Source organism: Salvia hispanica, chromosome 4, assembly GCF_029641045.1.
Source record: "Salvia hispanica isolate PSC_SH4W2 chromosome 4, Shi_PSC_v1, whole genome shotgun sequence".
In the NCBI taxonomy this organism is placed as follows: Eukaryota; Viridiplantae; Streptophyta; class Magnoliopsida; order Lamiales; family Lamiaceae; genus Salvia; species Salvia hispanica.
In genome coordinates, this window is record NC_142695.1 from 2489682 (window position 1) to 2511177 (window position 21496).

The 21496-nt window shown below is 37.4% G+C and overlaps 1 protein-coding gene and 1 pseudogene across 3 annotated transcripts; both read right to left on the reverse strand.

Annotated features, from left to right (window-relative positions):
* Nucleotides 1-3069: 3069 nt before the first annotated feature.
* On the reverse strand, nt 3070-7426 carry LOC148927062 (disease resistance protein RPP8-like). Of its 2 annotated transcripts, XR_016137765.1 has the most exons (3): nt 6302-7425; nt 3623-5488; nt 3070-3400 (listed from the first exon to the last, which is right to left on the reverse strand). XR_016137765.1 is itself a non-coding variant. In XM_089070037.1 (2 exons), the coding sequence occupies exons 1-2, from the start codon at nt 7302-7304 to the stop codon at nt 3711-3713; spliced, it is 2781 nt and encodes a 926-aa protein (XP_088926163.1). In that variant the 5' UTR covers nt 7305-7426; the 3' UTR covers nt 3070-3710. The 2 variants fall into 2 exon arrangements, 1 of the variants encoding a protein (XP_088926163.1); XM_089070037.1 differs by having other exon boundaries at nt 3070-5488; nt 6302-7426.
* A 6824-nt stretch (nt 7427-14250) lies between these two features.
* Nucleotides 14251-18917, reverse strand: LOC148927063 (putative disease resistance protein At1g50180; annotated as a pseudogene). The gene is made up of 3 exons (XR_016137837.1): nt 17864-18917; nt 15107-16892; nt 14251-14596 (listed from the first exon to the last, which is right to left on the reverse strand). The product of XR_016137837.1 is annotated as a putative disease resistance protein At1g50180 (transcript).
* Between the last annotated feature and the right edge of the window lie 2579 nt (nt 18918-21496).

Genomic DNA, 21496 nt, shown 5'->3' on the forward strand with positions numbered 1-21496 from the left:
TTTTTCATGATATTTTAGTCAAAATTGGAGCTGCAAGTGTGTCTAGATATCCATATTATCCTTAGTTTGAGTATTTTGAAGGAATATCGATAATATGCACAACTCATGTACCAACATTTGTGTGAAATTTAGAATTTCGTAGTAATAATAGGATGAAGTTATCACATTTACAATTGGTGCTGCCTTTTTGAGCAGTATGGTATATTGACAACTTAGCTTCAACATTTTGTGTGATTGAAAGTGCATTTTTGAGCTGTTTGTGTTTGTGTTTGTGTTTGTGTTTGATGCTACAAGCTATTGTTTATCTCGAGGAATGAAGATTCTAAATAGGCTTATGATTTTCGAAAATTGTAAGCTTTGGTTTCTTCATTTTATCTAACTATTCTGAGTGTCTACTCTTGGTTTTACCTTTACCATATTTCTTGGTAGCATAGTTTTTGATTGCGAGTATTTAATACAAAAACTTTTAAGTTGTACAAGAAAAGAGTTAAGGTTATCTCCGGTGGCGCCCCTCCCACTCGCCCTTCCACTCGCCCTTCCCACACAAACTGCATGCCACGTCAGCAGTCGCCCTTCCCATTCCACTGCCACATCACCCGCCCTTCCCACTGCACTCGCCCTTCCCACCCGCCCTTCCACTAGCCCTTCCCATAATTAAATTAATTCACAATTAAAATTTAAATTCACGAAAATAAAATGTAAATTCACGGAAATAAAATTCGTCACGAATACGAACGGGAAATACGAAAATAACATTAAATTACATAATTTTAAAAAAAAACATAGTAAAAAAACATAGTAAAAACATAGTAAAATCCCCTCGGCTTTCACTCCTCCTCCTCATCCTCGTCCCCGTCGCCCGTGCCGCTGCCACCTCCGACGTCCCCGCCCCCGATCTCGACGCCATCATCATCAATGGGTGGCATCCCTAAATCGCGCCGACATCGGTCGACCATCTCCTTGCACAGCCTTCTCAAGACTGGATCGTGCGTGTTATACCACTTCAAAGTGACCTGCATCAGGGTCTTCGTTTGCGATGCGCGGGCGAGGCTGTTGTCATCTTCCCCGGCGGGGACCTCCGATTCGACCTCGAACGACCCGCTGCCGCTGCCGCTTCCCCTCGCCATCCGTTGCGCAGCCTGTTGCCCAATCGGACGACGACGACGGCGAGAGTCTGTTCGTGGTAGCGGGGCCACTTCCTCGGCTTCGGGGAGCTCGTGCGAACCAGCACTGCTGCTGTACTCACCGGAAGAGTTGATCTTTGTCCGCTTCCAGCCCGATTCGACGCCAACCGCAAACTTTTGCGAGTCCTTGATCATGAGAAATGCCTCCCACTGGTCAAACTCTTTGATCCCCAAGTCTTTGCTGGGGTACTGGACTAAGGATTGTCTCCACACATCATCCTCAGACATGCCGCTACTTACCATGCGCATGTTGTTTTGGTAGATTGCGGCAAAACGACTGAGCTTAGGCCTCAACCGGAGCCACTGTTTTCGGCATATCTCGGGGGTGCGAGGCTTCGCCCCAGGCGGTTTGTTGGCGCAGTAGGCGGCACTGATGCGATGCCACATTCGGTCAACATACTGGTTCGCTCCGATGTAGGGATCCTCTACAACACCGACCCATGCCTTCGCAAGCGCGGCATTTTTCCACACGGTCCAGATCGTCCTCCGCTCAGTCTCATCCACACCCTCCTCCCCTCCCATCCCCGTGTGTGAAGAAGAGCTCGGGACTTTGCTCTTGCCCCTACCCGCGCTCCTGGCCGTGGCCTTACTTTTTCTCCGGGGCCTTACAGGCCCCGCCTCCTCCTGGGGAGTCTCACGGATCGGCGATAGCCCTAGATCCTCAAAAGAGAAAGTCTCGATGCCGGCGTACTGAGTCTCCGGAACAGAAGAAGGGGAGTCATCGGCCAACAAATCTATATATGGCCGATAGACAGATTCCCCCGGCGTCCTCGGGCTCCTGTGCTGCATCGACCCACTCACCGACATATTTGGCGGCGTACCGCCTATCCCCACTGCCCCGGGCACCATCCCTCCCACCCCCGCCATATTTGGCGGCATACCGCCCATCCCCGCTGCCCCTGGCATAGTCACACCCACCCCAGCCATATTTGGCGGCATACCGCCCATCCCCGCTGCCCCTGGCATAGTCACACCCATTCCCGCCATATTTGGCGGCATACCGCCCATCCCCGCAGTCCCACCCATCCCCGGCATATTTGCCGGCATACCCGCTGCCCCCAGCATCATCTGACCCATTTGACTCATCCAAGTGTACATATTGTAGAACATTTGGGGAGTCATCGTCGGCATACCGCCCATCCCCGCCATCTGGGGATTCATCCCCGTTTGGGGATTCATCCCCGCAAAATTTCCCTCCGCGCCGATGGGAATCGAGGGTGTGTTCCCTCCGCTCGTGGTGGGGGAGTTTCTGTTGTACTCCATTGTAGTAGAAATGAAAAGTGTAGAGAGAGAAACTTGTTAACACAAGTGGGATGAATGAAATGAATTTGTGGGAGCCCTATTTATAGAGTTTATTATTTATTAAAAAAAAAAAAAAAAAAAAAAAAAAAAATTAAAAATGTCGGACGGGCGAGTGGACGGGCGACCTTCGCCACAGTGGCGCCCGTCCACTCGCCCGTCGACGGGAGGGGCGAGCTCTTCGCAGGGGCACTCGGGAGGGGCGTGGGCGCCCTTCCCGCCCACTATGGCGCCCGTCGGGTCGCCCTTCCCCGACGGGCGAACGGGAAGGGCGCCGTAGGAGACACCCTAAAAGAATATCATGAAGATATTCGACTACTCGAGTACATAAATTTTTTTGCAAAAATACAAAGAAATAGCACAAGTAATGCACGTACGAGTCAATAAACATTCCAATTACTCGTCCCTGGTTATTTCAGATCTCAATTTAACATTTATCTTGAAAGAACAGAAAGAGTCAATAAATATTACTTCATACGTCCACAAAAACTATATTATACTATAACAATAATAGCATTTGTTGGTCAAAATAAAAACAAATCCACCAACATTCAATTGTGGGCATTTGAAAAGAGAGAATTATAAGTTGTACTACAAGAAAACAAATTGATAAAATATCACAAAGATATATGATACAGGCCAGAAAAGATAAGTTGGTATTGCTCAACTTACAATGGAAAAACAGACCTAAACCTATGTGGTTCGACTCTCATAATCTGATCCGGGAAAGAACCACAAAGAAAACCTGGATGAAAATAAGAACCGACTCGATAACAAGACTTAAAATAGACTCAACTCTATAAAGAAATAGCTAAACATAATCTTGGAGCATATGATGTGGATGTCGGTTGCGGTGCGGATGTGTTGGAGCCGATGTAGGTGGCTCAGGTGTTGGTCGTGGAGGTGCGCTGGAGAGCCTAATTATTAATACGAGAGTAATAATTAATAGTAATAAGAAATCAAAGCTCTGTTGGACCGGAAAGTGATCATCCGATAAAGAAATTAGAAATAGCACAAGGTCAAGATCATTATGTATATATATATTGCAGTTAGTTATATAGAAAACACAAAAGAGAAACAACTTCCCTAGCCAATATATATATTATATAATTAATAATGTATGGTCACAAATTTATTACCTCCAAAAACATCAGGCACTTGCTCCTAAATTCTCAGCTTGCGGCCAAGAATCTTCTTCGCAAATATATTCATCTCATAGAACGGATCCTAATATATTATTTTCTCGACAAATGGCCCATAATCTTCTTCCTTTACTCTCTCTGAAAATTCTCTTGGCATATTAATAATTTTTATCTGTCGAAGAGAGGAGGATAATCTCACACCATCTGGAACCTTCTCCAAATTGCAGCACCTTTCGATGTACAAGGAAGTAAGTTTTGGCATTGCTCCTTTTTCCACTTCCAATTTCTTTAAATCTGGCAACTTGTCTAATTCAAGGAACTTGAGTTGTGGAAATGAATTTGAACGGAAAGTTATTGTTTCTGCCAACTTGATGAAGTTATGTAAAGTTAGCAGTTGCAACATGGGATACTTGCCAAACTCCTCCACGTCTACCTTACCCTTGCAGTAATATAGTTCCAAAGTTACTAAATTCTGACACATCCCTTGTTTGTGGTATGGAAAACCGCCACTCATATTGCATTCAGACATTCCCAAAGTAACCAACGATGGAGACATCAACCCCTCATTTAAAACCTCCATATCTTTCTCTGAACTTAGATCACATGACTTAACCATAAGACGAGTCTCACGTAATTGGCTATTTCTGTTGCTCAACACAATTGACAAGCTATCCGCATCCCAAACACTAGCACATAGACTCTGTAGACTAATCAATTTGGGGATATCTGCAATGCAAGTTGTCTCACTGTCGATCCATTCTAATGTCTCCAACTCTTGTAGCCCATCTAGTCTTAGTTTCTGCCCTCCAATTACTTCTATGTTCTGCCCTACAATTACATCTATGTCAAAAGATGGGCGAAACAACAGATGCTTTAGTCTTTTCATCTTACAAATCACATTTGGCAATCTAATTAAATTCGAGACTCTCAAATCTAAGGTCTGCAGGTATGGCATGTTGCATATAGACTTTGGTAGCTCACCCACCTTAGAGTAATGCAAACTCAAGTATCTTAAATGAATAAGTTCACCCACCTTGATTGGTAACTTTCCCTCTTCAAACTCACAACCTTCTACCACAAATATTCTCAAGTATTGCGACATCTTAAAGTTAATCGTAGTCTCTTTGAAGCCAATGGTTGGAGAAGATGAATCTTTTTGGAAAAGTATAAATGATCTAAGACCTTTAACTTGCTCTAACCCACTTATACCTGACACTTCACACTCGAAGTCACAACTGATGGCTAATCTGTTTTTGGAATTGCCAATGGATGGAGGTATTACTAACCTTGTTTGAGTTGGTGAAAGAATATCGGTCAGATATTTAGAAGCATCAATGCGCTTTAGAAACTTTTCTTCTTCAGCTTTAGAAGAGCAGAGTTCATGCATCAAATCATGAAGCCCACATGTATCGAACTTGTTTAGTGAAGAGTAGTAATAAGCTTTATAGAGTTGAACCATACACCTCATACCAAGCTCTGTTAGATATCTTTGAGCCACATCTCTTAGAGTCTCGTTAGGTCCTTTATCTTGGTATGAAATGAAGCCTTCCGCCATCCACAATAGATACAATTTCTCTAAATCAATATCGTGATCCTCGGGAAAACATGCTAAATAGAGGAAGCATGGCTTCAAGTAATAAGGCAAGGCATCATAGCTTAACTCTAGCACTTGTTTTACTCTTTTGTATTCTTCAACACCTTCTCCATGCCTTAAATACGATTCCATGTTCGCATTTACCTTTTTCCATTCCGGTAAATCGTTATCTTTTGAGCGCAAAATCCCTCCAATAACACAAATTGACAGTGGTAACCCTTCACACTTTGATACAATTTCTCTTCCAACAACTTCTAAAGATTTTAAACCTGTGCCAACGGTCACAATACACCCAAAAAAGAAAAAGTAATAAGATGCAGATATTCAATTTATTCTTACAACACGGAGTAGTACAATTCATCAAATTAAAATGAATGGAGTGCACTAGATTATTTTTATCTCTCTTCCAACTTAATGATTTATATCACATCACATTGCCACCTTGGTATATCTTGATTATAGATTTTTTTTTTTCTATTAAATAGGGGCATGTATTTGGACATCATATTGAATTTATGCATAATCCAAAATAATTCAGAAAGATTTTAAATAGCATGCATTTGGAATTTTGGATATCTTATTGAATTTATGCATAATCCGAAATAATCAAAAAATATAATCTAATCATAAATCTAATTGCGAAAGTCCAAAATGCTTGTACTTAATCCAAAAATCCGAAGAAGTTAGTTACAGTACTCTATATTTCTAATAGAATAACACAAATTAAAGAAAACATAAACCAGCCAAAAATAGAGTTATGATCAAATAATAACTAATTTAACGCATAACTTTCAATTCTGTATATTAAAATTAACAACACAAAGACATAATTTTATCAATACAACATGTAAATTTAAATATCAACACAATGACATAAGTATATCAACACAAGACAATTAATAAAGTTATGTCTTTACATTGATAATTTTAATATAAAAAATCGAATGAGTTATACATTCTGTATTGGAAAATAATTTTACTATAAAGCGACCTGCAAACATATTCAGAAATGTTGTATTTAGATGACACGCTCTAATTACACAATTATAACATCAAAGACATAAGAGAGTTAAACTTCTGACCTGGAGATAAATTTGCTACTTTTTGAAGTAAAGCCCAACCTTCATCTTCTGTAAGAAAGTTCAACCTGTGAGGTTCGGATTCTTGATTAGCAATACTCTGGGAGCGAGTGGTGAGAATGACATTACAATTCACCGGAAAAGCTTGCTTTATGATCTCCCAATCATCATTTTTCCAAATATCATCAATCACCACCAAACATTTCCTCCCATTGGAAAAACTATGAATTCTTGTCACCAACTCGGCCTCTTGCATGCCATCAATCTGACTCTGTTGGACGTTGCTATCAAGTTGTTTCAAAATATCACCGAAAACGGCCTTTGGTTGAAACTGTTGGGTGATGCAAACCCATGCTCGAGCATAAGATTGGAGGTCTTTGTGGTTGTAGACCTTTCTAGCGAGAGTAGTTTTTCCGAGACCACCCATCCCATATATCTTCACCACTCGCTGCTGCCTCTTTTCATCCTTCACCTTTGAGACCAAAAGCTCGATATCTCTCTCCATGCCCACGAAATGAGGCTCAACCTCATGACCATACGTCTGCCTCAACATCCGCTGCTGCTCAGCTTCCTGCTTGGAATGAGATGATGAGCCTTGTTGATCCAACTCTGACTTTAACTCTTTAGTGAGTTGGTCCAGGGCAGGTATAATGTCGCAAGCCTCCTTCCCAACTTCGTGGACACTGTAACACTCACACATGATGCAAAAGTACCTTTGAAATTTGTCCTTGAGGCTCCTCAACCCTCTTTTGGATTGAACTTCAACGGCATACTTTTCAAGCAGATTCTCAGCTTTTTCAGCCAAATTTTTGAGTTGAGATATGTAGGGCTTTAGAGTTGGAGAATCACGTCTATCTCTATCAGCTTTCACCAACAAGGCATGTACACTTTCCAGATCTCGTTTAACTTTCTCAACATCAGCGCCCACACCGAGCAAAAACTTGGTTTCTTCAACCAGCAAATCATGAAGGGTTTCCAGAGACGCGTTTGCAACAGATTCTGCCATCCTACTTTTTCTCTCTTTTCTCTCTTCTTGCTTTTGATCAGTAAATTAGCAATGCGAAGATCCACCACACACTTACAATGTGATAATGAAATTGGATTTCTGTATTCGGCGTTGTAGGTCCATTGATTCTAGAACGCATACTTCATATCTTGTAATCATTTATTTGTGATAGCTATAACAACGTTTGTGGGAACGCATACTAGTTTCAATAATTCAAGTGACAAGTTGGATTGGTTTTAACTTCTCTTTCGTCATAGAAAATCTCCAATAATGTTTTCTAAAGGGCATCCAATCTATTGAAAACCTTCTTTTTGAAAAGTCTCTAATTTCTTACCTTTGGACAAAATGCCAAGCACATTATTATGTAGATCCAACCTAAATATCGTATTTCATTTAATTAAAGGGATATTGGTCCTTAAAATCATAAACTTTGACTAAAATTTGGTATTTTCTATAAACTTTGAAATTGATCTATAATATCATAAGCTTTGCATTTTGTTTGATATTTCCCACGTCATGTCTATCACTATATTTGACTAACTTATGAGCATTTTTTATCATACTTGACACAATTAAATCAATGTGGGTTTCAAAATGACTTTTTATCCTACAAGTTATAAATTTAAAAAGTGATTTAAAATATCATAAAATGTATCATGGTTGCCCACGTAAAATAAGATATTAATAAAAATATTTTATTTGAATCAGTTTGGAAAATACCAAGGAAAGAAATTGAAGGTATTACAAATTTAGGAAAAGAGAGGCAAAAGAGATTTGTGTTTGAAGATTGGGATTAAAGAAGACCATGGCTTTCTCGGTCCATTGTTTGAAGGACTATGGTTAAATTTTAGAGAATATGGAATTGGGTCAAGGAGAGCGGCACAAATTTTAGTACTCCTTTTGTCCACCGATATAAGACCAAGTTTGACCAAATATGAATTTTAAGATATGTAGTAAAAGTGAGTTGAACGCGTTAGAGGAGGGTCAGTCTTATTTTTATATAGGTTTAGAGTAGAGGACATTTTTGGTTTTACACATATGGTCATTTTACGAATTTGATCCATAACATTTAAGTTTTGATTTGTGTTAGCTTATGGCTGATCAAATAAAATAAAGGAGAGACCGAGGGTTTGAAAAACTAGCTGTTGGAGGCTGGGGTTTGAAGTTAGTTACACAGCTGGTTTCGATAGTTACAACCGCTCAAGCTCCAAGTGAGCTGAGGAGAGATCTCAGCAAGTAACTGCACGCACGCACACACTGATATAAGAGGAGAGTGTGCGATGCAGAAGCAACAAAGTAGCGAGAGATTACAGAGAGGAGAAAGGAGAGTTTCATCTATGAGTGAGGGAGTTTTGATCTTGATAAGATGAGAGCAGAAATTCACATGAGAGATGAATGTTCTTCGTCGATTGTAATCTATCTTAGATGCGATCTTGTAATCCAGCCAGTTTGTATCGATTCAATACACAAAACCTTTCCTTCGTCCGTGGATGTAGGCTTCGGCTGAACCACGTATTTCTTGGTGTCTTCGTTCTTTTTTGTTTTTCTTTTGAGTGTTGATCGCGTTTCACAATTTGTGAATGCTGAACAAATGAAAATGGTCCTAAAATGGTCCGTTTTGAAAGTCATTGTCACAAAATTAACAGTCAATGCTAATTAACTAATTTTTAATCTAATTAGAATACTAATCTATAATTAATTAACGATTAAAGTCCAATTTAGTCATAAACATATGGTCATTCTATCAAAAACATGAAACAAGTGGACGAACAGTATAAACTGTCACAAACTAAACGCACAAATACTCCAAAACCTATTTTTTTTAAATTGATACTCGATGCATTTTTATTTATATTATTGATTTTGTTCAATGTCTATACTTATCTTTAAGATTAAAAATATATTAGTCCGAAACCCGAACGACCAGAGTTAGGCTTAAAAATTTTTAACCTGGCAAATTACAGCTTTATTAACCCTTATCCGATTCGTTTGCAAATCTATTAACGCTGACCCAATTGAAATCTCTACTTGTGCATGGGCATGCCCAACAACAACTATTCGAACACAATATTATTCGTATCACTCTTCCCCCATTTTTTCCCCTTTATCACACTTCTCTTTCCCAAAATCAAATTAACTTGGAAGAAAAATGTCGACTTGCATTCTCTCCCTCAAAACACTCACATCTCACACCACCGTCAAATCCGCCCCCCTCTGCCGCCACCGCGTCTCCACCGCAGACGCAGCATCTTCAGATGCTCGGCCAATCCCAGCTCCAAAACGTCGTCGTACTAGAGAGCCACTTCACCCCTCATATTGCATGTCTCCATGACTCTAACATGTAGACTTTGTAGACTGATCAACTTGGGGTTATCCGCAATGCAACAAGTCTCACTTGCGATGTATTATAATGTCTCCAACTGCACTAGCCCATCTAGTCTTAGTTTCTCCCCTCCAATCACTTCTATATTGGGATAGAGAAACAAATTCTTTAGCCTTTTCATCTTCCAAATCATATTTGGCAATCTAATAACAGTCTTCCATGATACTTGCGAATCTAAGGTCTGCAAGTATGGCAGGCTGCATACAGATTTTGGTAGCTCACTTACATTAGAACCCCTGAATTAGTTCACCCAACTTGCTTGGTAACATTCCCCCTTCAAACACACTAGAGTCTGCCACAAATATTCTCAAGTATTGCGACATCTTAAAGTCAATTGTATTCTCTTTGAAGCCAATGTATGGTATACCAAAAGACTTTTGGAGAAGCATAAAAGATGTAAGACCTTCAACTTCCTCTAAACCATCTATACTTGATACATTCTTGAAGTCACAACTTATAGCTAATCTGCTTATGGAATTGCCAACAGATAAGAGGTATTACTAAACTTGTTTCAGTTGGTGAAAGAATATCGGTTAGATATTTAGAAGCATCTATGCACTTTAGAAACTTTTCTTCTTCAGCTTTAGCAGAGCATAGATCATTCAGTAAATCATGAAGCCCACACGAATCAAACTTGTCATGTGGAGAGTAGATCTCATCTTCATGGAGTTGGACCATACACCTCATAACAAGTTCTGTTAGATATCTTTGGGCCACATGTCTTAGAGTGTCGTTAGGTCCTTTATCTTGGTATGAAATGAAGCCTTCCGCCATCCACATTAAATACAATCTCTCTGTTTCAATCTTGTGATCTTCGGGAAAACATGCTAAATAAAGGAAGCATGGTTTCAAATAATAAGGTAAGGCGTCATAGCTCAAGTCCAACACCTGATTTACTCTTGTATATTTTTCAACACCTTCTCCAAACCTCAAATTCAATTCCATGTTCAGATTTACCTTTCTCCATTCTGGTAAAGTGTGTACTTTTTTACGTAAAATCCCTCCGATAACACAAATTGATAATGGTAATCCTTCACACTTCGATATAATTACTCTTCCAATATCGTCAAATGATTTTAAATCTGGATCAACTGCAACAATATATAAAATAATATGATGTATGTATTTTGCTTATTCTTAGAAGGAACAGTGGTCTAGAGTAATTTCTAGACGTTGGCAGCCTTACAAGTTAGAATAAAAATATAAGTTGCGCTTTAGATTTTTATTTATCTCCTCATTTTGTTATACCCCTCATTGATTGATTCATATGAGTATATTTTTGTAACCCTCCATTACTTTATTAATTCATATAAATATATCAATTTTATTTTATAGTAAAGGTCAAAATTGGTCATGAACATATAGCCATTTTATATTTTTGGTCATAAACATTATCTTTTGGATTTTGTGGTCCTGAACATATGGAAATTTGATCATTTTGGTCCACTGTTAACATTTCCGTTAAAAACTAACGGTCAACAAATTTAAATCCGATTTTGACCAAATTTAAGTTTTAATTATATTTTTTTATTCCTTAATTAAAAACTCTAACTATTATTAAAAATATTCTTTTAAATATAATTAAAAAGTATGACAAAATTGATCAAAGTAAAACACAAAACACGAGGAAAAATTTATTTATTTTCATAAAAATTTATTGTTCAAGAAGAAAGGTAAATGAGAAGATATCATATAATTTTAAGGAGTTTTTACCTTTTCATTAAAGATAAGTAATAGAAAGAGATAGATCAAGCTAACTGATACGCTCGGATTTTGCACTATTTTAAAGCCATTATTTGGTCCATTTTTTTATGTCAAAGTCACTCAACACGTCCATTATTTACATTTTTTTTTGGTATTTTTACGTGTTTTTTTTTTATAAATGTGCATAATTGAGCCGAAAAAGGGAGCCAAAATGCAAAGTCTGGAAATCTGGAGTCAGACGGCGACCGGCGATCGCCGCGATGTTGTACAGCGCCCGACGGGCAATGCAGTGCCGCGGTCCGCCTCGGAAAAATACACTTGGAAGAGAAGTCTTGCTCGGCGACTGCCGGAAGTCATGCGGCGGTCCGCCGCGAGAGTCTGACTCTCTGGACTCCAACGCGGCGACCGCCGGCCAAGGTGCGGCGGCCCACCGGAGAAAGGCGGCGAATCCGAGATGCCCTAGATTCGCTCCAAGATTTACCATATTTTGAAGATCTTTTCCTTTTATAATAAGGAATGGCTTTCCCCTATAAATAAGACCTCAAGCTTCATCAAAAGAGAGAGGTTCTACTTGCAAAATAATTCATAGAGATCAGAAGCTAGAGTACATCACTTGTGCAATGAGTTGAAGAAGGATTTCAAGAACATCAAGAACGACAAGGATTCAACCTACGGGTTTTATTTGCTTTAGTTTTATGTTCAAATTGTTTTCCCTTCAATCTATGTGTTTAGCTTATTTCATTATGTGTAACTAAACTCATAGGATTCTAGGGATGTGTTAGTAACGACTTTGGTTATACAATTTCAATTTTCTAGTTAATATCCATTTTGTTTTTACTTTGTTTCTTCCCTAAGTAGTTTTGATGCTGCATGATTGAGTGACACAATCTTGTATGATTTAATATAGCCTGCTTCATAACTGTGAGAGAGTTCTAGCGAGTTAGATTCACTTAGTAGATGCTACAGTTAGCTTTCCTTAAAACGGCACTGTTAATTGAGAGTGAGGAATTTTCAAGGGTCTTAGGAGCTTTATGGAGTTACGTGTTAGGATTGACAACCATAATTTTGTAATCAACGTTTTCAAGGGTCTTAGGAGCTTTATGGCGTACGGGCCGGCCTAGTGACCTGGATTGCGGCCGCAGTCCTTGTCATGTAGAATGAGGATATGGTAAACGTCGATGAGAATGAGAAAAATGGTTGCGCGACCGTGATATTTGAGAAATGATATATTTTGGTGCCTCGGGTCTTTCTAAAGTTAAAACCCCGATGGACACTTGGAAAATGGCATGGATAATTATATTTGATAAAAACTGTTTTCGGCAATGAGCCCACTGAGTATGATTTTACGTACTCAGCCCTGCATGTGTTTTCCCTATGTGCGGGTTGAGCGGTGATGAGCGGGCGGCGGTGTTGAGCAGAGCAGAGGAAAAATAATGAATACGATATGTTGAAACTATAAGTGTCGTTGTGTCTTCATACATAGCTTCACTTCTCTTGGTCGCTTCCGCTATACTATGAAATTTGTGATCTTTTGGTTGGGTTAAACTATGTTATTTCGTGGGAATATTTTGGGATATGGAACAGTTGGAATTGTCTTTGGAAACTTTGATAAGTATTTATTGTGATAGTCTTTTTGGATTCCACTACTAAGGCATTATTTTTCTTCTAGTAAACTGTTCATTAAATGCTTTGGCTAAATCCCTTTAGATGAAACCCTAGCCTATGATCCTTGTGCATTTATGTCTACCTAGTTAGCGAACGCCATATTTATTGTACCCTAAAATGGCGGGTCGTTACAAATATAACTAATTTTTTACCTAGTTAGAATACTAATCTATAATTAATTAAAGACTAAAGTCTAGTTTGGTCATAAATATATGGTCATTTTATGAAAAAATGTGCCTTAATATGAAACAAGTGGACAAGTGGGCAGTCCTTTTTCCCGATACATTTCAGCCTATGTATGGGTGTTTAGTTTTTGCTTACGTTTGTTTTTCCTTTTCCGCTGTTCAGAACTGATATATATGACACAAACGATGAGACTGTTTGGATGATGGACTTCCTAGATGTCTAGATATCCATATTATCCTTAGTTTGAGTATTTTGAAGGAAGATCAATAATATGCACAACTCATGTACCAACATTTGTGAGAGATTTAGAATTTCGCAGTAATAATAGGCTGAAGTTATCACATTTATAATTGGTGCTGCCTTTTTGAGCACTATGGTAAATTCACAACTTAGCTTCAACATTTTGTGTGATTAAAAATGCATTTTTGAGCTGATTCTGTTCGTGTTTATGTTTGATGCTATAAGCAATTGTTTATCTCGAGGAATGAAGATATTAAATAGGCTTATGATTTTCGAAAATTGTAAGCTTTGGTTTCTTCATTTCATCTAATTATTCTGACTGTCTACTCGTGGTTTTACCTTTACTACATTTTTCGGTAGTGTAGTTTTTAATTGTGAGTACTTAATACATAAGGAAAATTGTAAGTTGTACAAGAAAAGAATTGAATGAATATCATGAAGATATTCGAGTACATAAAAAAATTGTCAAAAATACAAAGAAATAGCCCCAAGTAATGCAAATATGAGCTACACTCATAGAGGAATTATACGTTCCTGGTTATTTCAGATCCCAATTTAATATTTATCTTGAAAGAACAAAGAGTCAATAAACATTACTTCATTTGTCCACAAAAAATATACTCCCATATGACATTAATAGCATTTGGTGGACACAAAATACAAATCCACCAACATTCAATTATGGGTATTTGAAAAAACAGAAACTATAAGTTGTATACAAGAAAACAAATTGATAGAATATCACGAAGATATATGATACTGGCCAGAAAAGATAAGTTTGTATTGCTCAACTTATATAATGGAAAAACATACCTAAACCTATGTGGTTCGACTCTCATAATCTGATCCGGGAAAGAACCACAAAGAAAACCTGGATGAAGTTAAATAACTGACTCGATAACAAGACTTACAATAGACCCAACTCTATAAAGAAATAACTATACATAATCTTGGAACATATGAAGTGGATGTCGGTTGCGGTGTGGATGTGTTGGAGCCGATGCAGGTGGCTCAGGTGTTGGTCGTCGAGGTGCGCTGGAGAGCCTAATTATTAATATGAGAGTAATAATTAATAATTAGAAATCAAAGCTCTGTTGGACCGGAAAGTTATCATCTGATAAAGAAATTAGAAATAGCACAAGGTCAAATTCATTATGTATATATATAGCGGGGTGTGTTAGGGTCCTTACAGCATCTTAGTGTAAAACACAGTACTAATCACAGCCCTTAGATCATTAGATTGGATGGTTGTGATTACTTACATTATCATATTAAAAATCTACATTATTAGCCGAGGTACATTATTAGACTAGAAGTGTACATTGTAAGACTAAAACTGTACATTATTAAACCAAAATGCTACATTATTATCCGAGCTACATTATTAGTCTAAAATTCTACATCATTAGATGACATGTGGCATTAATCTAACCGTTAGATCATAAGATCCAATGGACTGCAAGTGTTTTGAGTTTTACTTATACTTAGCGTTCTGACCTGAATACATAGCAGTTAGTTCTATATATAGCAGTTAGTTATATAGAAAACACAAAATTAAGAGAAACAACTACCTTGCCAATATATATATTATATAATTAATAATGTATGGTCACAAATTTATTACCTCCAAAAACATCAGGCACTTGCTCCTATTATACTTTTCTTGACAAATGGCCCATAATCTTCTTCATTTACTCTTTCTTTAAATTCTCTTGGCATATACATGATTTTCAACTGTCGAAGAGAGGAGGAGAATCTCAGACCATCTGGAAGCTTCTCCAAATTGAGGCACTCTATGATGAACAAGGAAGTAAGTTTTGGCATTGCTCCTTTTTCCACTTCCCATTTCTTTAAATCTGGCAACATGTATAATTTAAGGAGCTTGAGTTGTGGAAATGAATTTGAACGGAAAGTTATTGTTTCTGCCATCTTGACGGAGTCCTGTAAAGTCAGCTCTTGCAACATGGGATACTTGCCAAACTCCTCCACGTCTACCTTACCCTTGCAGTTATATAGTTCCAAAGTTACTAAATTTTGACACATCCCTTGTTTGTAGTATGGAAAACCGCCACTCATATTGCATCCATACATCGTCAAAGTAATCAACGATGGAGACATCAACCCCTCATTTAAAACCTCCATATCTTTCTCTGAACTTAGATCACATGACTTAACCATAAGACGAGTCTCACGTAATTGGCTGTTTTTGTTGCTCAACACAATTGCCATGCTATCCTCATCACAAACTATAACATGTAAACTCTGTAGACTAATCAATTTGGGGATATCTGCAATGCAAGTTGTCTCACTGTTGATCCATTCTAATGTCTCCAACTCGTGTAGCCCATCTAGTCTTAGTTTCTCCCCTCCAATAACTTCTATTTCAGTATTGAGAAATAGATTCTTTAGTCTTTTCATCTTCCATATCACATTTGACAATCTAATTACATTCTAGACTCTCAAATCTAAGGTCTGCAGGTATGGCATGTTGCATATAGACTTTGGTAGCTCTCTCATATCAGAATTCCTCAAACTCAAGTATCTCAAATGAATTAGTTTACCCACCTTGCTTGGTAATTTCCCCTCTTCAAACCAACAACCTTCTACCACAAATATCCTCAAGTATTGCGACATCTTAAAGTCAATCATACTCTCTTTGAAGCCAATATTGGTTGGTACAATTAAACCATTTTGGAAAAGCATAAACGATATAAGACCTTTAACTTCCTCTAACCCATCTATACCTGACACTTCGCGCTCTATGTCACAACTGATGGCTAATCTACTTTTGGAATTGCCAATGGATGGAGGTATTACTAACCTTGTTTGAGTTGGTGAAAGAATGTCGGCCAGATATTTAGAAGCATCAATGCGCTTCAAAAACTTTTCTTCTTCAGCTTCAGCTTTAGAAGAGCAGAGATCATGCATCAAATCATGAAGCCCACATGTACCAAACTTGATTAGTGGAGGGTAGTAACTTTCTTCATGGAGTTGAACCATACACCTCATAACAAGTTCTGTTAGATATCTTTGGGCCACATCTCTTAGAGTCTCGCTGGGTCCTTTATCATGGTATGAAATGAAGCCTTCCGCCATCCACAATAGATACAATTTCTCTATATCAACATTGTGATCCTCGGGAAAACATGCTAAATAGAGGAAGCATGGCTTCAAGTAATAAGGCAAGGCATCATAGCTTAACTCTAGCACCTGTTTTACTCTTTTGTATTCTTCAACACCTTCTCCATGCCTTAAATATAATTCCATGTTCGCATTTACCTTTATCCATTCTGGTAAATTGTGTTCTTTTGAGCGCAAAATCCCTCCAATAACACGAATTGACAGTGGTAACCCTTCACACTTTGATACAATTTCTCTTCCAACATCTTCTAAAGATTTTAAATCTGTGTCTACGGTTACAATACACACACAAAAAATAAGATGCAGATATTCGATTAAAAGAAACAAATGAAAGTAAACATCTTCTAAAGATTTTAAATATGTGTCAACTGTCACAAAACAAAAAAAAAACAAGATGCAGATTTTCAATTTGTTCTTAAAAGAAACAAATGAAAGTAAATAGTGCTCTAGATCAATTTCTAGTTGTGGGCAGCCTTACATGGAGTAGTACAATTCATCAAATTAAAATGAATGGAGTGCTCTAGATTATTTTTATCTCACTTCCTAACTTAGTGATTCATTTCACATCATATTGCCACCTTGTTATATCTTGATTATAGAATTTGTTTTTTCTCCTATTAAATAGGGGCATGTATTTGGATATCATATTGAATTAATGCATAATCTGAAGTAATTCAAAAAATATAATCTAATCATAAATTTAATTCAAAAAGTCCAAAATGCCTGTACTTAATCCAACCTACAACGACACATTCGAAATATCTTGTAAAATGAAAATTAAAAAATCCAAGAAAGTTAGTTACATTTCATTTAAAAAGGCTCTAATTTCTAATAGAATAACACAGAAATCATAAACAGCCAAAAATAGTGTTATGATCAAATAATGACTAATTTAATGCATAACTTTCGATTTTGTATATTAAAATTAACAACACAAAGACACAACTTTATCATCAACAACATTAAACATGTAAAGATAAATATCAACGTAAAGACAAATATCAACGTAAAGACATAAGTATATCAACACAAGACTAAAGACATAAGTATATCAACACAAGACTAATAATAAAGTTGTGTTTTAGTTTTAATAATTTTAATACTATAAAAAAGAGTTGTATTGGAAATTAATTTTACCATAAAGCGACCCGGCAAACATATTCAGAAATGCTCTATTTAGATGACACGCTCTAATTACACGATTATAACATCGAAGAGAGAAGAGAGTTAAACTTCTGACCTGGAGATAAATTTGCTACTTTTTGAAGTAAAGCCCAACCTTCATCTTGTGCAAGAAACTTCAACTTGAGAGGTTCGGATTCTTGATTAGCAATATTCTGGGAGCGAGTGGTGAGAATGACATTACAATTCACCGGAAAAGCTTGCTTTATGATCTCCCAATCATCATTATTCCAAATATCATCAATCACCACCACACATTTCCTCTCCTTCAGAAAACTATGTATTCCTCTCACCAGCTCTTGCTCTTCCATGCCACCAACCTCTGCGTTTCTATCAAGTTGTTTCAAAATATCAACAAAAACGGCCTTTGGTTGAAACTGTTGGGTGATGCAAACCCATGCTCGGGCATAAGATTGGAGGTCTCTGTGGTTGTAAATCTTTCTAGCGAGAGTAGTTTTTCCGAGACCACCCATCCCATATATCTTCACTACTCGTTTCCTCCTCGTTTCATCCTTCACCATGGAGAGTAAAAGCTCGATGTCTTTCTCCATTCCCACAAAATCACGATCAATCTCATGACCATACGTCTGCCTCAACATGCGCTGCCGCTCATCATCTCCCTGCCTGGAGAGAGATGAGCTTTCTTGTCCCAACTCCGACTCTAACTTGTTAGTGAGCTCGGCCAGGGCTGACATTATGTGGCGAGCCTCTTTCCCAACCTCGTGGACACTGCAGCACTCACACATGATGCATATGTACCTTTTGAATTTATCCTTGAGGTTCCTCCGCCCTTCTTCCCTTTTGGACTCAACTTCAACCGCATACGTTTCAAGCAGATTCTCAGCTTTGAAAGCAAGATCTTTGAGTTGGGAAACGTAAAGCTTTAGAGTTGGAGAATCATGCCTCTCTCTGTCAGCTCTCATCAACAAGGCATGGATGCTTCTCAGATCTGCTTTGACTTTCTCAACATCACCCCTCACACTAACCAGAAACTTAGTTTCTTCAACCAGCAAATCACGAAGGATTTCCAGAGAAGCATTTGCAACAAATTCTGCCATTCTACACAAATGCTTCACAGCAATACAGAGATTTTCAAAGTGGAGAAAAGAAGAACACCCAATTAAAGCAGATGGAATTTTTTGATAAGGAAGGAAGCTCACTATACTTTCCTTGTGTATTATAGATCCTACTTTTAGTCATTAGGAGTTTGCTTTATTCTTTTGCTTTAATAATGTTTGGAATTTTGCTTTATTCTTTAGTAATGTTTAGGGATTTAATTTATTCTTCAAGAGCCTACACCAATTCATGAAGGATTTCCAGAGACGCATTTGCAACAAATTCTGCGATTCTACTTTTTTTTTCTCTCTCTCTTTCTTTTTTTTTCCCCTGCCTTTTATCAGTAAATTAGCAATGCAAAGGTGCGCACACACTTACATGTTTAGTTTCTGCGATTCTTGTCCGTATTGCCTAGGTCTTTTCGTAACACTACACAGGACTAAGGCCAATGTTTGAAAAATAGGACCGATAAGTGAACAAGCGAAACTATCAGTTCTGGTCGGACTGATTAGACCAGTGGTTCAACCATAATACTATTCCCTCCGTCCCACAAAAAATGTCAAACTTGTGGGCCGACACATGATTTTATAAAGTTTTGTTTTGTGTGTTATGTGGAAAGAGAAAATATAATACTACTTATATTATTGTGAGATAGAACTTTTTTAAAAAATGGAAGTGTGATATCTTTAGTGGGACAATTTAAAAATGAAAGTGAGACATCTTTTATGAGACGGAGGGAGTATTAAATACTATATAATTTATATAAGTTAAATAGAAATGATTAATATAATTTAATACTTCATGCTCCTCCGTCCACAAAAAGTAGATCACTTTGTGTATGGCACAGGTTTTAATGTAGAATTGGTAAAGTAAGAGAAAAGAGGAGAAAAAGTAGGTAAAGTAAGAGAGATAGGGAGAAAAAGTGAGTAAAGTAGGAGAGAGGGAAGAAAAAGTGGGAAAAGTACGAGAGATAAACTGTCCATTTTAAGAAAGTGATCTATTTTTTGTGGACATCCCAAAATGGCAAAAGTGATCTATTGTTTGTGGACGGAGGGAGTAACACTATAATTTAAATTTTATTGGTGATAAATAATTTAAATATAGATGATAAATATAATGGGGTGCGTTAAAATGACAACACCTCTTAAAATAACACCATACCACCATTCCTAGCCAATCATTTGTATATGTGGACGAATAATAAGCTGCCATGTGGCAATAAAAATAATGCTCAAGTGCAAAAATTTCGCACAGCAATATACAACACTGTATACAGCAATTTTTTCTCGGCCAGCAATATGCAACACGCTATACAACAATCTATAGATTGTTGTGTAGCGTTTATAATATTGCTGGATATGTGGTGTTACGGCATTACTTTAATAGGTGTTATCATTTTTAACACAAACCAATAATTAAAGACTCCATATAATTAAATTTAAGTAAAATGAATGCGGTATAATTTAAAGGTAGATGATAATTGCATTATATATAAAATTATAAATTTTGTGAATGATAAAAATATAATTATAGACCATGGATGTTAAGTATAACTAAATTATAATTGATGATAAACAAATTAATCATATACAAGTATTCCATTATGCATAAAATTATTTGCATATAAAATAATGAATTAGTTTATATAGTATACCGTGTATAATTAAATATGGTAATTATAATGATTATTTATCTAATTATATATAATAAAAATTGAAGTTCATGTTGTTCACAAATAAGAAGGTGGTGGAGTGGTTCTGAAAAATTTTAAAAGCGGTCCAACCGGCCGACTCACCAGGTTCGAAACGGCACAACCTTCTGCATGAATCGGACCGGACCAAGCACCTGTTCGCGTCCGAATCGGTCGGTCTGATCCGGTTTTTAAAACACTAAATAAGGCCGATAGATCTTTTCGCATCAAAACAAAGGGCTTTTGTTCTCTTCGTGGCTATGTCATCATCGTCAGATTATGGATCATCCTATCGATTAATATCCCCTAAACCTTGGATTCTCGGACCTGTTAGGATGGCAATGTAGTTAAACCTCTGGCTGTGTTTATTATAGTAACCCTTGCATAAAGAAGAGGAGTTGGATATGATCCAATCTTTGCTGATGCATGATTACTGATTAGATAAGTACTTTATAGGAACCACTGGTTTAGTTGAGCCTTGTGTTTTCCTCTAACTAATCTGGTTCCTTGGTCAAAACAATGAAGGTGAGAATCATGTTTGTTAAAAAGAACCTTATTTAACAAATATCATTATTTGTATGACCGTATCAACTTATATGATGTTCATATTTAGGAAAATGGTAATTGTGTGTATTTTTCTGAACGGGTGACTTCAAAGTTTCCTTAGATGCATATTTAGGAAAATGCATAGTAGTCAACTTGGCTAGTTGCCTAGTTGCGACTTTAGTCTGCAGAAAATTTTGATTGTACAATACTACTTGGAGAGTGTGTTCAAATTTCAGTTTGGAGTCCAAGTCTTATAGGGTTGAGTTATTTCTAATAAAAGTATATTGCAGGAGTGATATGTTTCTACATTTAAACATAGTTTTTTGTTTTCCTTTTTCCCGAAACATTTCAGCCTATGTATCTAGTCTTTAGTTTTTGCTTTCGTTTGTTTTTCCTTAT